The sequence below is a fragment of the Pristis pectinata genome, chromosome 10 (genome assembly GCF_009764475.1).
Source record: "Pristis pectinata isolate sPriPec2 chromosome 10, sPriPec2.1.pri, whole genome shotgun sequence".
Lineage (NCBI taxonomy): Eukaryota > Metazoa > Chordata > Chondrichthyes > Rhinopristiformes > Pristidae > Pristis > Pristis pectinata.
Genome location: NC_067414.1, coordinates 59,254,102 through 59,271,035, shown reverse-complemented (window position 1 = coordinate 59,271,035; position 16,934 = coordinate 59,254,102). Strand labels below are relative to the sequence as shown.

Below are 16,934 nucleotides of genomic sequence, written 5' to 3'. Positions count from 1 at the left end.
CATCATCTGTTACTCCACTGCATAGCAGCCAATTTAATACCTTTATTTTTCTGATTATCAATTGAAGCTTCATTTCATTAGGCTACTCCTGTTGCTCCAATTAATTTAAATTTAGTTTAGATGTGGTCAGGTACTGCAGGACAGGATGCACCAGTGTTGTCTCAATTGACTGACTGCTGGTTGCAGATGAGACATATCAAGGGTTGATTAAGTTGAAATAGTCACGCAAGGTGTGTTAAATAACAGGTTTATTCTGTTCTAAATTTCAAGACTGCCATCATATTTTGGGAAATTTGATACTGAAGCAACTGTCACGATATTGAGCAAACAGGAAAGCAATAAAAATTTTGCTCCTTTTTAATGATTTCAGACAAAGATTTGCAAATGCTCATACAGTTAAACTTCTCATTTTTGGTCAATGAACAGGAAGTGTAATATTGGAGGTGTCAATTCCTTTTATTGGATAGGTGCTACAAGAATCTGAATGATATCCTTGTGGATTATAGAATGTATGAACTGTGTATGCACACCTTGTGGTGAAGCACAAAAATTCTACAAGCTTTAGTTTTAACCAAGTCTGTCAACAGAACAGTATGTATTATGATATTGGCCATATTATGGTCAAAATTGGCAGAACGTTATTCTCATTTATTTTGGTCAAATAATAAAAAAAAATCTTAACAAAAAGTTCTGTGTTCCAAAGCTGATAATTTAAGAAGGTTTAAAGCTCCAATATTATTTCTTTAATGACCTGGTCAATTTCAGGTCTGTCATAAATTCGGATCAGGGACAGAACTGCACCCTATCAACATTACATTTTTAAAGCAAGTGCCAAAGATGACAGAAGTCATCATGTGGTTAATTTTCAGCTTTGAAGAAGAAAGGAGACAGCTTGACACAAACAGAGACCTGCTGCTGGACGTACTTGTATTTCTGCAAAAACTCTTCAGAGTTACAATGTCCAAATGAAACTTGAGTTGATGTTCCACCCACAATATCAGCCAATGCAAATGTGATTCTGCCCCCTTGCAAACATTAGACAACTTAACAGACTTAAGAGTTTCCAACATACACAAGGTTCCAACAAAATGTCAGCGCTCCTTACCTTTGTACTGATCGGCATAAAAGTTTTTATTCAACATTTTTTTCTGACTTCACCTCAAACAGTTGAAGCTGCTGTACTGCTTAATTTTTGCCGTTTTCAACACCTCAATTCATTGGTCGATTAGCATGGTAATATAGTTTATGTCAGCGAAATAAAGTGTTTCTTTGAAAAAAAAGCGACATTTCCGCTTTCTGCGACTTTATTTCAGTACTTATAAGGAAGTGGTTGTTGATTTTTATCAGCAAGCTTCCTGTACCAAGTATATGAAACAAATGATGTCACGTTACAGAGTCCACAGGGTAGAATAAAATGATTATTTTGACACTTTGTGAAGGGCTTTAATTTGCAAAGCTGTCCTCTGTTTTAGCAGTGAACAGCAATTTTATTTTCTTTGTGCTTACAAGAAACTTCCACTTTAATCTTCCATTCTCTCCTTTTTAAGTACCATGATTCAAAATTTTGGTTGTATGAATTTAGATCATCGCGTCTGATTGGATTAAGCTTTGATGATTTGGCCTATCTCCTTGGTCATCTTCAGAGTCAACGCTTGTACTTCTGCATACAAATCTAGGCTGATGCAAACAGCTGGCCTCCTCTCAGCTTTTGCTTCCCTCTGATCCAGCATCACCACGAGACTAACAACTTGCAATTTAGCAATTATTCATAATCATGTCTGCAAATTATTAAATCACTGAGCTGTCAGGACAACCAAGGTACTTGTTCTCTAATAATTTGCAAGCACAAATGAAAAGTATGCATCACAATTTACTTTGCTAACTATGTGAATTTGTGCTCTGCAGTACTTGCTATACAAGTCATGACAAACAATCCTTAATCAGATAATTGAAGCAGAGCAGCACTGAATGAGGAAGTATATTCATGGTGAAGCACTCAGTTCCAGGATACTGCAACGTGTACGCACAGGTCTCAATTTCCAGCAAGTACCTGCCATGCAGTCACCAAGAAAATATATCCTTGATACTGTCAACAGCAACTAGCATACTCTTAAATCTTTGCAGATTTTTGTAATCAAAACCTCGCTGCTTACGTGTTTTTTTGAAATCACATTTGCATTAATTTCACTGCATTAAAATATTGTCTTTACATTTTTGACAGCAACTTCTCAGCTCTCGTTATGCACTCTGGGCAGCTACGGCACTTGAGTGTCTCCACTGGTGGGAGGGTGCCATTGCAGTGTGACATTGGAACTAAAAAACTCTTTTTTTTCAAAATAATACAGTGGATATTATAGGACTCCAGATATAGGGCCTTGACCCGAAGCATCTAATGTTTATATTCCTCCACAGATGCTGCCTGACCTGTTAAGTTCCTCCAGCAGCTCATGTTTTGCTCCAGATTCCAGTATCTTCAGTCTTGTGTTTACAGTGGTTATCACTATTGAAATGCTTTGACGATATTGCATTTGTGTGGTACAGGCAAATTTAAATTTTATCCATTTTATCTTAATCACCTCCTAAAATCATTGTGTATTTGTTATTGCTAATCAACCTCTCCATCACGAGTAGTTGTACTCCAAGTTTAAGGGACAGTCGGAGATTATTTCACATTAAGTATCTTTTATCCCCCTTTTGTCTCTTTCTTCTATATCTCTGTGCACCTATTTTGCTATTTGCTATTTTATTCACCCATTCCAATTCACATTTTTCATAATCTATCAATCTATTGGTTAAAGAGAAAGAGTTGTTTGCCCTGATCACTCTTGGATCCCACATGCCCTTCTTTGCTGGTGGGGTACCTTAAGCAAATTGTTTAGAAAAATGAAAAGCCTGAACACAAAAGGCAAGGTCAATTACTGCTGCTACAACACATTGACGGTGATGATGAAAATGCAAGAAAAGAACTGAATGCAAGACTTTTAGAGGATTTAATATACATCCCTGAGCCAAGCATCCCAACCTTAGACAACAATTGTTCTCAACTCTGGCGTTACATATACCATGGAACATTGACAAAAAAAATCCTAAGCTTGTTCTTTCTTTTCATCAACTTTTTACAAATAAAGTGAGGTTCCAGGCTGCGGCAGAGTTGCACCAAGATGTCGCAAAAGTAAAGTTCACACAGGTAATAGAAACTGGCTATATAAATTAACCACTCAGTAATTACTCCCTCTCACCGTGCCAGTGTTGTAACAACTCACTTTTGTGTACCTCAGATCTCGTTTATATTGCTAAGCAAAGTGTATATTCCCATCAACTTTACGTTTCCCAAATATTGTTTTTACTAATCATCACTGGTGTTAATCCTACATATTGCACAAACATTAAGGGCAGAGTACATGACTTCAACATGCATACTGTATTATGCCTGCACACTCATACAGTATGCTCCATCCTCTACCTCACCACTCTAAAACAATACTTGGAACTGGACATACAGAGCTGAGGCCATCAGTTTATTCAAAACTCTATCTTTCTTTGTTTGCACAACTTCATTTCCTGATGTTTCAGTTTTATACATCATGCTATAATTAGTTTTGCTTATGTAAACAGATTTGCCTCTCATCATACCGAAAATGTCACTCAGTATCAATGCACCACTAAGTTAACTTAATTTGTTTGCCTGGAGCTCAAATTACAAAGTAAAATTGTTTAGATTTTGTTTAATAGTTTCTGTTTCTCCAAATTGTATCACAACTTCCCTTGATATACTTACTTGATCACTCATCTATCTATAACATGCCCAAGACCATATCCAGCCACAGTATTTAAAACTGAAGCAGCGGGAAAAAAAAACATTTCTTCAGAGTACCACCAGGAAAACAGGAACATTGAGGACCATAAATAAAAAAAAACATTTCATGGAGTCTTCCTGCTTATGTTAAGTCCCATCTGATAGGATGTCCCTGCTTTGGTGAATAAGAGAACTGCTTCGATCAAATATTAGCTGCAGTGCTCCTAAATTCTTGCTGAGTCACTGATAATGTTCAAGGTTGAGATAGGCAAATTTCTGGATTATGGGGGAATCAAGGGTTCAGGGAAACTGGTAGAAAAACATGGCCGAGACTAGAATCACATCAGCCATGAAGGGCAAAGCAGGGTCAAGGGGCCATATACAGCTGACCCCTTCTCCTATTTCTTATGTTCTTATCCACGATAAATGATGACCATAGCTTTCAGTAAAACCTTGACATGTCTAACTTTTTTTTTTGAAAACATATTTTTGCAACATGAAACTGGAATTTAAATTCAAAGTGGACTCGTTGGGCCGGAAGGGCCTGTTACCACGCTGTAAATAAAATTAATGTCTCAACCAAGATATTAGAAATGAAAAGCCTGTCTGGTACTTCTGCAATTATTACACACAGTAAAATACCAGTGGTGCATATAAAAGCAAAAATGACACCATCGGACCCTGAATTATTATCAAGGCACTTAATATTGATGACTCCATTGATGATGCTACATGGTTTTAGAAACAGGTCTGCCTGTACTGAATGGGAATGTGGAGTGAGGGGTTAGGACAGGGATTGCAGGGCAATTATGTATCCCTCATTCTCATTTATGACCACCCCCTCAATATTGTACTTCTAAATAGTTAATTCCTACTAAGGCAAAAGATATCCTAAGCAGCATTACTGAACCTAGCCAATAAAATACTGTAACTTTAAAAGTTGCTTTTCCCTTTTGCTTTTAAAATCTCAGATATAATGATGATTCTTCTGACGGCTTCTCTGCATTTGGAACCAGTCATGCGTGAACATAAACTGATAAAATGGAAAAATATAGGACAGCTTCAACAACTTCTCTCCACATGCTCCAAACCACACTAATGTTGTTTCTGATGACATTTTGGTGCCCGGTAACCACATTCAACAGTTACAACCATCTTGAGTCACCCACAGCTGTGACTCAGACTTAGTCAACTGGAAGCTGCAGGAAGTCACCCTCTTAAAGCAACAGCATATTATTTCTGATTTTGTATTGGCTGATTTAAAATTTCTCAATTTTTTTCTACAACCGTCCACAAAGCCAACTTCCTACAATGCTGTATTCAGTGTTTCATAATGAGCAGGATATTAGACAAAAGTCAGAGCAAGAAATAATTTAAGTGTTCTGCAACCACCTCCAGAACACGATTCTGCCACACATTCTTCAAGTAAAATCTTACATACCTTGCATTCCAGTATTTTTCAAACAATAACCAAGGTTTCTGGTTGCCTGAAACTTATTTTGAACAGTAAAACAACTGCAGATGCTGAAAATCTGATGCAAAAATCAGAAAACGCTGGTAATGTTCAGCAGGTCTTCAATCTGTGTTTCTCTTTGCAGAGATGCTGCCTGACCAGCTGAGTGTTTCCTGCATTTTCTGTTTACGTAACCTATTTAGAAGTCCTGGCTTTATTGGTTCTCTCCTGGCTTTGAAAGGTCTCTTTGAAACTACGACCATGCACTGAATGACCTTTCCAAATTTTACTGCTGCTCAGAGTTTTCATTGTGTGAAGTATGAGAAACTATTAAAATTTAAGTGTTGTAATCACTCAGAATAGAACACACCTCCCCAAACCACACTCACCTCCCCCACCCCTTTGCAAATACTATAAAGTCAAGAGTGCCAGATCATTGGGAAGGGCAGTGCTTGATTCTCGCATGTCAGAACAGCAACCTCAGATGCACTACAGCCAGCTGAACCCTTGGTTCATAATTGTAACATGCTTCAAAGAAGAATATTCTTAACTTCATTTTTTGCGACGATGCTTCATTAATTTTCAAAAGAAAGGCTCCCAACAGTTTCAACATGAAAACTTTTTAACTATATATTAAGCTGCAGAAATAAGTCACTTTGTTAATGGATATCTTTGCCAACTAGTTTCACAGATAAAGCCAAAGAAATGCAGAATACCTCTGACTTTAGTGGCAAAGTATTTAACCCTTGAAGTTGTGAGAGTGCTTTCTTTTCCATCAAATAACTTTTTCATCAATTTCGATCCCCATCACTTAATTGTAAGCAAATTACAATGCTCTTTGCTCTCAATGTCTATGCACAGAATTCTCTTAATCTGAAAAACTATGAATATCATTTTGCACACTTTTTGACAGAAAGAAGCTGCAGGCTTTGACTGAAGTGCAAATGTTTTTATTCAAACTGTTTTTCCTTGTTGAGTAAACAAAAATGGTCATTGAGGATTTTGGAGGACCGGAAGCTGTGACAGACACTTCAAAGCCTGGGGCGCAAGACAGACAGTTTTAATTCATATGTGAAAAATTTTACTATTCAAACACAGAGCTAATACTTACATTTAAAATTTTTACTTATTCGAAAGGAAAACTTGGGATGAAAATTCATCAACACCTACATCAGGTGCAGATTCACATTGCCTCCACAAAAGGCAAGAAGGATTGACAGAATTGATTCCCAAGCTTCACTTCAGTACTTGGTGTGAGCTGCTGGTCGTGCTGCCAAAGGTGGCTCACTTAATGGTGAAGGTCTACAGTGTGGCACCTGCCTTCCTGGCAGTGGTTCTCAGTTCTGGTTGGAGAGGGTGCTTGAAGCAGTCTATTGGAGGTGAGGGATAATACTAATGACTCCCAGAGAGTGTTCATTTTAAAAGAAAATCAAAAAAATACATTCAATCGTGGTTGTAGAACCCACTGAAAAATTTTGACCAAAGCGGTTACTTGAAAGGTGTTTGATCTCTAGTATACATATAAAAGATAAGCTCTTTAAGTCTGATAATGGAATCAAAACAGCATCCTGCCAGACTGGGTATTCCATAGCTAAACTGTTCTACTGTGCAATCTTTTTTTCTGGACACATAATGATGTAAAATCTTTAATAACAATCATGTTTTTGATTGAAGACACTCAAGTATGCTGAAAATTTTTCAAAGTGCACATTAGGCAGAGTAAAGTAAAAAAAACTGACTTTATTGGTGCTAAAGATTGATGATGGACTCTTTAATAGCTGCAGTACACGAATACTGTGTTCCAACAGTATGAATTTACTCAATGCCTAAATGGAAAATTTTAGTAACCTACCCCGAGAGCAGAAACCACACTCCCCCATTTCAATCCTATTGCTTGGTACGTATCTGGTAAAAGTGACTACAAATTATGACAGTAGCTACCAATTCAAGGAGAAGTGGGGACATTCTCAAGAAGTAAAATGAGTCCATCCCAACCAGCTGCCTAACCTCAAACTCTAGAGAAACAAAGGACTGCAGATGCTGGAATCTAGATGAAAAACACAATGATGCTGGAAGAACTCAGCAGACCAGGCAGCATCTGTGGAGAAAAGCAGGCGGTCAACGTTTCAGGTCATGGTCCTGACCCGAAATGTTGACCACCTGCTTTTCTCCACAGATGCTGCCTGGCCTGCTGAGTTCCTCCAGCATCATTGTGTTTTTCGTTTACCTCAAACTCTGCCTTCTTTTAAAAAAATGAGGTTGAAAGCAGGACAAATGCTCCCAAATCGCTGATTGACAGGCCAGTGTTTTCAGACATTGAAGTCCCTAACTTTGAGAGCCAACACCCACAATTTCTGCATGAATTACACCTTCCTTGAGACAGGAGGATTCTCCACTCTAACAATGTACAAAAGGAATTCCAAGATAAGGCTCATAACTGACAGGCTTCTTGGCCTCCCGACTCTGAAGTTCAAAACCCCACCAAACTCATGATTTTCTAAGACTTTCAATGATTTTCTTCCCATGAACTAAAAGTTTATGGGCCAGAAATTCATTCACACAAATCCAACACAAAACCTCTCAAAAAATCTGTGTAATTTGAAGTAGAAAAGTTTTGTGCACATTTCTAGGTATTTTAGCACTTATCAGGGAATGTCTTCCCTCATTTTATTGGGGAATTTTCGTTCTTCTGAGCACTTTTCCAGCATAACGTTCACCCATACAGCAATCCAACACATAATATTCATCCGCAGTGATGTTTCAATCTCACACACCTGAAAATAAGAATTCTTGTTCACTCACAGAACTGAAATTGTACTAGTTAAGGGTCAAACACACAAACCATACTATTTGTCCTTGCTGAGGTCTGTGGCTTTCTGTAACATCAAATACAACCTTATGTTTGCATTCCTAACTGTGCCCATGAAAATCAGAACCATCAAGGTCATTCTCTGCTTCTCGGCCTCAGGATTGTTCAAGGCTGCTGATGTCTGCTTCATCTCACAGTTTGCTGCTCACAACTGCATTTGGGAGCTCACCCGAACTCCATGAACAAGTCTCCATCTAAGAGGAGACAAAGCAGGCATGGGTACTGTTCTTCATCAGCCTCTCCAGGTCCCTCCGAGCTCCTGGAATCATCCTCCCATCATGATTATTGCAATATCCATTCACGCCATGGCAACGCTCCCCTATGGTGGAACATTGTTGACTGCACTGAGTTATGTCTTTTTCACACTACCTGCAAATAACATACTTGTTGCGTTTCGTGTTGAAAACTGCAAGTACTTGCAACATGTCAATAGAGAATCCACACTGACACTGGCAAAACTGGTTTCAGTGCACCGTTATGCATGGAAATGTGACAACTCTTCACGTGGCTTTTACAAACAGCATAAGAGTGAATCACATTTCTGTTTTGATAGCAAGAAGCAGCTGAAATGTTTCCACTTAATTTCAACTTTTAAATTGTAAACCTAAACCACATTGAAGCTGTACACCAATCTTTTCAGCCTGACCTATCAAACTGTCGGAAACTCAAGATATTAACTGAAGAGCAACAATCTGCTGGAGGAACCCAGTGGGTCAAGCAGCATCTGTGGGAGAAAAGAAATTGTCGACGTTTCAGGTCAAAACCCTGCACCATGGCTGTCACCACTCCAAGGAAATTTACAGCCATTAATTTGGAAGATATATTTCCTTGCTATAAAGCAGAGAAACAAAATTGAATTGATTTTTAATGTTTGTTTTGCTACTTTGTGTCAAAGGACCAGTCAACTGATTAAACATCACCTGTTGCCTGAACATGTACATTTACTGAATCAGTACTGAATCTTCAAGTCCTCGTTTGCTTCCAGCAATATCTTCATGAAACCATTTAAGGACATGAGCTGAAAAGCTGCCTGGGTGGTTCCAGACTTGCCTTTGAGTAGGAGATCCTGTTCATAGAAAAAAAGAAAACTACATTTTCTTTCGCTAACTTGGTAGAAGTACACGATTTTGAAGCTATTCCTTTACTGCTTACTTTCTCTTAAGGTATAGTTTGCAAAACTGCCTCTTCACCATTGCATTCCAGGGTTAAATGCATTTCATAAATAACAGATTTCGATTTTCACTATACAGAAAGAGCTCACGTCAAAAATAAAATCAAAATATTTTAATCCAGTTCCAATTGGCTAAGAAAATGCAGCATCAAATACATTCCACAATATTTTTGTTTGAAGAACTACGGAGTACGTGAAATTGTACTTCTTTTTGCAAGGTAAGTGTGCACAGCAAGCAACCCACAGTAAATGCCATCACTGATACTGCACAGATTGTTATTCCACTCAATGACTCTCACTCCCCTAGCTTGGCCACGTTTCATGGGCTGGTAGATAATTCACTCAGTATCTGTTGCTTTACTGCTCAACCAGCTAGTAGCTCTGTCACGACATACAGATAACAAAGAGCAGGGATGTCTGAAACACTTCCAACCACCACTACTGAACTCACGCATATTACTCTTCAGTTCAAGAAACTGAATTTTTAAAATTTCCATCCGTGCCTTCACACTTTTTTTTCCCCAGCTGCAAGGGATGAATGGGGACAGTTTAATTATTCTTATGACCTCAGAGAGAACATATCTAATATATGAGATCATTGTGCTCTTCTCATAACTCACAGTTGAGAGTACCTTTTGAATTTCTTTTCAAGATGACAGGACCAATGTAGAAATCAACATTTCTGTGGCTGGATGGGATAATTCTGTTGATTGATTGTCAGCTGTGGCATTGCAGCTGTGGCTCAATGCAAGTGTCTATACTTATACTGACAAGGAGGAGCATTTGTATTTCACTCCAGATATCTGAGCACAAAATCTTGGCTTGAAGAAATACCCAAGTGCTGATGGTTTCGTTTTACAAATGAGATTAAGAATATTTTGTCAATTATCTCAATTCTGGCAGCACTTGAAAGTAGTAGACATAAAGCATGAAAAAATTGTTTTTAAAAGAGCAAAGAATAAATGTCACAATCATCCAGGACAGAATCAGGACCCTGGACTGACCATGTTCATGCCGACCATCAAGTATCTATACATGTTAATCCCATTTACCAGCCCTTGGTCCATTAACTTTATGACTTGGCACTTCAAGTGCTCGTCTAGATACTTCTTAGATACATTCTACATTCCAACTAGTTACTGGGTGAAAAAGTACTTCCTCAGATCCCCTCCAAAACTCTTAACCCTTACCCTAATCTTACACCCTTTAGTGTTAGACATCTCTGCTACGGAGAATATCCCGACCAATATTTATCCTTAACACTAAAACAGATCAATTACTCATGCATCTTGCTACAGATTTTGGTACATCACTTCTGAAAATTATCTGCCCGATTTCTTTTATTGGTTCCCAACTAAGTAATAAATAATTTTTAAAATCTCAGACTTGTTTTCACTCTCTCTATGGAACCTTGTAACCCAGAGCTATTTGGGTTCATTTTATTCTGGCCACCAGGACATCCCTTAGCCAAGGTTCTGAACTCTGGAATCACCTTCATAATTTCCTCCATAAAGTTCCCCCTTACAGCGCAACTAATATTCTGCAGTATCACACATGACTTAATATCATGTCCTACAAAGCACCCTGGGATCTTGAGCTACTTGCAAGGTGCAACCCAATTGCAAACTGTTGTTACTTTAAGCAGTGCACTTCAGAGCTATATATTGTGTAAATTTTAATTTTTCTTTTAGATTACATACACTCCTATTATCAATTTGCATACTTTAATACATACATCACAAAGTAATGCACATGGACTCAAAGCACTGAACCCATGAAGGGTACATTAATGAAGAGTTACATATCCAATTATTTTTGTCACAGATAGTTCTGTCAGGTGTAGAAACCAGGAAATATAAATAAAGGCTCACTGTGTGTAATACTGGCATATTATAAACAAGCCCCATCTTGTGTGGCAGGAAAAGTGCAGTTACTAAAAATATATTTCCACAACTATCTATTATCTCAATTTTGTCAGCAATTCTTTGCAGAACAAGATTTGAATGAAATGCACATACTTGACTCTGTTCATTGTGTCACCTTAATACAATGATTGTTCACCACTTGATTAATTTGTCAATTACAAATTTAATTAAGTTACTCAATAAATCAGCACAGTTTAAAATTATAACAATTCTGGCACATACAAGGAAGTGCTCCTCTGGCAAATAACTTGTAAAGAGCTGATCTGTGTACAGGGAGTGAACGAGCATGCCACTGACATAAATGGTCATTCACTAAGCAGATTTTTATTTTTGAAATAAATCTTTTGTTCATCATTTCCATTGAAAAGTGGCTAAAACTCAGAAGGGCAATTCACCTTTTATCAAAAAAAATATGCTGAAATCCAAATTAGTTATAAAGAGAACTAATAAGTGGGTGCAACTGAGAATCTGACACAGGGAAGAACCATTTACCCCTTTCCCACCATTTTTCCTCTTTTAACATATCATTGAAAAACACATAATTATCAGCCAGGGAAGAATTCATGCACTGAATTTTGTGCTGACTTCCTACAAAATTCTAACTCCAAATTGCCAGCCCACATAGTTACTAATAAATAATACAGTAAGCATACATTTGTGTCTATGTCAAAGTACATACACAGCAGAAAATGCAGAATCACCACTGTGCTTGGAGAACTCGGGAGTGGGGAAGAGACTGCAAGCAATACATTCTTTAATGCCAGCCTTCCAACTGAACCATGTAGGAAGGTTGATGTAGCATTAAAGTCCACAGGGAGAGACAAGATTAGACTTGATCATTGCTGTCCATCGATGTAGGAAACACTCCATTCTTATTTCTAGCACTCATGTGTTCCCTTTATAGATTTTCCCATTGGGAAATGGATGGAGAATTCTAAAATTTCAGTATCACTTGGCACGTGAGCATCAAAAACTGAGTACCATAATTTCCTCTGGTTGACTGGATGTGGTTTGTACCACACCAATGGAGCAGAACATGCCTGTATCCTGAATTGAATTAAAAGTTGCCTGCTCTAAAATTCTGAGCACATTTTTAGCTGGAATAAAATGGGATCCAAATTACTGAACCCCAGTTCAAATTAACCAAATATGACGGTGATTAGGAAGGAGAACTAAACAAGTGTGGAGGTCACACAATGATGTTTTCAATCCTTAACTGCCTTCTAAATTGCACCTACTTTTCTTCCTTTCCCTTTTCTCGTTGCTCTCTGTGCTCTGCGAGTCCGATTGACCATCACTGCTGTCGTCCCACATCTCAGATAGATCCTTCATTTCATCTGGGACATCCTTCTGCAAAGCCAAAAGGAAGAAGTGATGTTACTGCAGTCTGAAGCTCTGTCATTCCAATGGGTAGAAGTCGCTTGATCCAGCCCACTACCCACTCTTGTCCTTCTGCCGACATTTTTTTCTGCGGCTGCACTTTTTTTTGCAAAACTGTGAATAAATCATCCTCTGAGCCTCACTGAAGCTCTCGACCCAAAAGGCAGAGCAGTCCATGAGCACTGACAAAGCCTTTGTACCCAGAACACCCTGATGGCCTATTGGTAACTCACTGCCGTCAATGGCCATTGAACAGTTTCTGAATGTCTCTCATCCTGAAGGACACTCAAAAAGAGACCAAAGTGATCTGTTTATAAAAAAAATCATTAAATAAATTAAAGCAATAAAATTACTCAAACAAATCAATGTGAAAATAAAACAGAAAATGTTTTAGGTAGTCTGCAAGTCACACAGCATCTTCGTGGAGAAAAACAGTTCACTTTGTTTATTCCTTTGCAATGATGTCTGACATTCAGTATTTCTAACATTTCCGCCTTTATTTCAGATTTCTAGTATATGGCATTTTGCTTCGGGAATCACTTAAAAACACATTTAAGAGCAAGAAATTAATTATAAACATTAATCTTGAGTAAATTGAAGAAAATAAAATCAAACCAGTTACCTGCACTCACCTTTTTGATCAAGGTCAGCAACTCCCTTCAAATGAATGGATCATGCAATATATGCCAGCCATCTCTTGGCACAATGATTAAGGGGTGGTTGCAAAGTAGCATCCAGCCCTTCAGCTTGGAGGCTCAACCCCAGATGCAGTGCTGAGTTCAGCAGTCAAGAGGGAGGGCAGATGTACAACTTACATATGCACCAGCACTGGACCTCCAGCTTGTTCCTGTTCTTCTTGCTGCAATATGCAGGAAGTCAGGAACGAGCTGGCATTTCTTTCCTGAGCTATCTGCTCAAAGTCAGCACATTCCAGCCCAATATTGCATAGGACTCCTATTGAAAATCTGCTTCATTAAATAGTTACAATCAGCAAAATCCCTTGGGACTTCTGGTCTGCTACAGCCAGTTCAGCGCAAGTCCCATTTAAGCTCCAAGGCTGTAAATGGAGATTCTGAAAAATCACCCTTGTTAGTGTGACAACAGAGCTCACTCACATTACCTGCTGCCAATTACAGTGTCAATGAAAGGGGGGTCTGAATTAAGCATTTGCCAAGGAGAAAGAAGCCTATTAACTGCCCCACCAACGTCTGGATTTTAAGACTGCAGCAACTAAAAATGACTAACTTTTCATACTTCCCCAATCCTGCACAGATATTAGCCAAATGTTACAGGTTCAGAGACCATAACTCTGTATATAATAGGCTAATCAATTAGCTCCACTTATGAAGTTTAGATGGATTAATTTGTTGTCAGCTGCTTTTTATTTTTTCTACTCATTTATGTGTATACTGCTGACTATATTTGTCTTCAACTGCTTTTGGTTAAGGATAAATAAGCAAGGCTGTCAAATTAATTGGATAATGGTCAAATTTGAGTTTAAATAGAAAATGTAAATGAATTTAAATACACAAAACGTGCTTGTGGATGAGCCATCTCCTCACCACAACTGATAGTGTGAATACAGTATAATACAATACATATTTCATCACTGCTTCATCTGAATAATTTTACTGCACAGTTCCATTTATCATATATGCTAATAGTTTTCAAGTTGCCATTTGATTTGCTAAATTAATCACGTCATAAGTAGTACAAGTTGGGACAAACTTAATGCACAGCAAATTTTCTTATGTGAAGTCCCCCTTTCGCAGTCTTCTGCCATCCACAAGCTGTGGTGGTCATCCGGCTATAGAGATCTGCTGATGTCACTGAGCCTTTATTCTGCCTTGTCAGAATGACCTGCAGTCCACAGCACTTTCCAACAGCACAGAAAAGAAAGCAGAACATGGGCACGAAACTTCATCCTCGAGCAAGCAATCTGGTAGTTATACAAAATTTTAATGCTAATTTAGTGAAAGTGATCGTTTCAGTATTACTGGTGTCAACAGAGGGATAACATGCAAATCAAGACCTTTGCCAATTTATCCCTCTATATTCATCTATTAAATGAAATAGCTATTTTGGATTGTTCAGGATTTCAGATGGTAAATGCCGCTCATCAATCGAGCAGTTTAAGTAGTGGACAAAGTAAAATTTTCCTTAACAGGTTTCTTTCCATCTCTGAATTCATGCGCCTTGGGACAGACAAAATATAAATCTAGTCTGCAATTCATACTCCAGTTTTAACTGAACAGTGTGTCACTTGCTATGTTGGTATTGGCCAAAATAATAAATAATTAAAGTTTCAAAATAATGCTTCAGATTAATATGTCTGTCATTAGCTCAGAGAATCAAGATCATATTTCCGCCTTTACTGAGATGAAGACCCTTCCTTCAAGTTATAAATACCATGCGAGATGTCTCAACCCAATTCCTAGTAGGTTAGAGTGCCCAACACAAAAATACACCTACAAATCTGGACTACTTCTCATAATAAAAAGGTTGCAAGAAATTGAAAAGTTTGCACTGATGAGAAATGTTGAATAAAGGTAATATTATTGGGGTTGACTTGAGCAAGTTTGCCCTCAGTGATGCTACATCAGACTCGAAACTGCTCAGTGTAAAAATACTCAACTCCCTTGCATTACCGTTCATTGCCATGATCGCCAGTAAATGCAATTTAACATTTAAACTAGAATTATAGTAGATTAGAAACAATTTTTCTGAGACAGCGGCTCACCTTTAGAGTGTAGACTCCCATGCGACCAGGTACTTTATAAAAAATACCTTCTTCTCCCCTAGAATTAGTGTGAAGCATAGCATTCAAGCAAGCCAATGGAGAGGTGCCACTAGAAAAAATAGAGACATCAATCAGTGCACGACTAATATACATGGAACATTCATTAGTCAAGATTTTATGATTAAAATACTTTGAAGTGTCTTAACAGAAAAGTTTGACAAGGAGCCAGTGTTACTAAACGCCTTGTTCTTTAGCCGGAACCTGACTACATTTCAGAACTACTCTCTTAAGATTTTCTGTACAATCACAGTACAGTCAGAAATGTACTTTGTCTTCAAGGGTGCAACCTATGAAATTTCATCTTTAGAAATTTTGGGAAGTGTTTGAAGCTCTTTCCCAGTTTCTTCTAATTCCAGCAAAAAGATGATGATCCTGTGTCAAAACGGCTTCAATACATCAAGCACAACCTAAGTTGTAGACAGTTCAATTAAAAAAAAACTGCCATGAATTTTTCACTGAAAAGGACAGATTCTCCTTGGGTTATATCCTACGCATTGGCTGGTTTAATTTATTTACACTAAGTCCCTTGGTATCAACTTTTCTGCAAATTCAATACAAGGATCCATGTTTTGCTTGCAAGAGTTTGTTAATGAGTTAATCTTCAACATTCACAGTGCTGCTGATAATATCTATGGAAGAATATTTGGTTGGGTACAAGTTAAGTGTTTCCTGTTGGAAATGCTAGGCACCAACACAAGTTTCCTTGTATTAGACCAGCACATTGCTGCAACAATCATCCCTACCTCCGTCACTAGCTGACTCATCTTTTCCTGGTCAACCTCCCACAATGGTTATTATCTCCAACTTACAATCATCTTCTTTCTGTTGGAACACTTTTACAACCTTAACTCTGCTGCCTCTTTCACCATCCAAAGCTTATGAACTTCTTATGGAAATTCTTCATTCTTCTGACTTCTATCTTACGTGCATTCCCGTCCTATAGACAAGCATTGGTGGCTGTTCCTCGAGCTCTGGAATTCCCTCTCTAACTTCTTCACCATTCCTCCATCTTCCCTTTTTAAAGCCCTGCTAGATAATGTTCCTGTGAAACAAGCTGGGATATTTTGTTTTGTTATAAGTGTTGCATAAAGGTAGGCAGTAACTTTTAAAAAAAAACTCACCTCCTTGATCAAGTTTTGCTCACACATTTTAATGTCTTCAATGGCTTGATATCTGTTTATATCTGATCACATCTGTCATATTTATGTCTATTAAATGCAAATTGTTCTTCTCACATACCATTCAGGACGATCTTGGAATATTTTCTGGATAATTGCCAGGTCTATGATTGTGAAGGAGCTTCTTGATGCAAAAAGGTATTCTGGCAGGAATAAACTTAACAATCTTTTTGTTTCCCTTTTGTTTGGTTCATTACAATTAAAGAGTTCGACAAATTTCTTTCATTTGTAATGACAGGTTTACAAGATGACGAACACTGTTTCTATTTTCACACACTCATGGAAATGCTGTATGTTTGCAGAATTTTCTATTTCAGTTCCAATATCCATCATTTTTCCTTTGTTTCATGTTTTGTTTTGGA

General features: G+C 37.9%; 1 protein-coding gene across 9 annotated transcripts in view; it reads right to left on the bottom strand.

The window, feature by feature from the left end:
• The window catches only part of LOC127575040 (putative Polycomb group protein ASXL2), a 158,325-nt gene that overhangs the window by 52,623 nt on the left and 88,768 nt on the right, over window positions 1-16,934 (bottom strand). For 6 of the 9 annotated variants that reach the window (XM_052024651.1, XM_052024650.1, XM_052024654.1 and 3 more), the window contains 2 exons: window positions 15,335-15,443; window positions 12,453-12,564 (listed from right to left, as the gene is read on the bottom strand). In XM_052024651.1, coding sequence (XP_051880611.1) covers window positions 12,453-12,564; window positions 15,335-15,443 — 221 coding nt within the window. Of the gene's footprint in view, window positions 1-1,105; window positions 1,225-5,237; window positions 5,532-12,452; window positions 12,565-15,334; window positions 15,444-16,934 lie in introns of those variants that run through there. The other 3 variants (XM_052024655.1, XM_052024657.1, XM_052024656.1) reach the window with 3 other exon arrangements.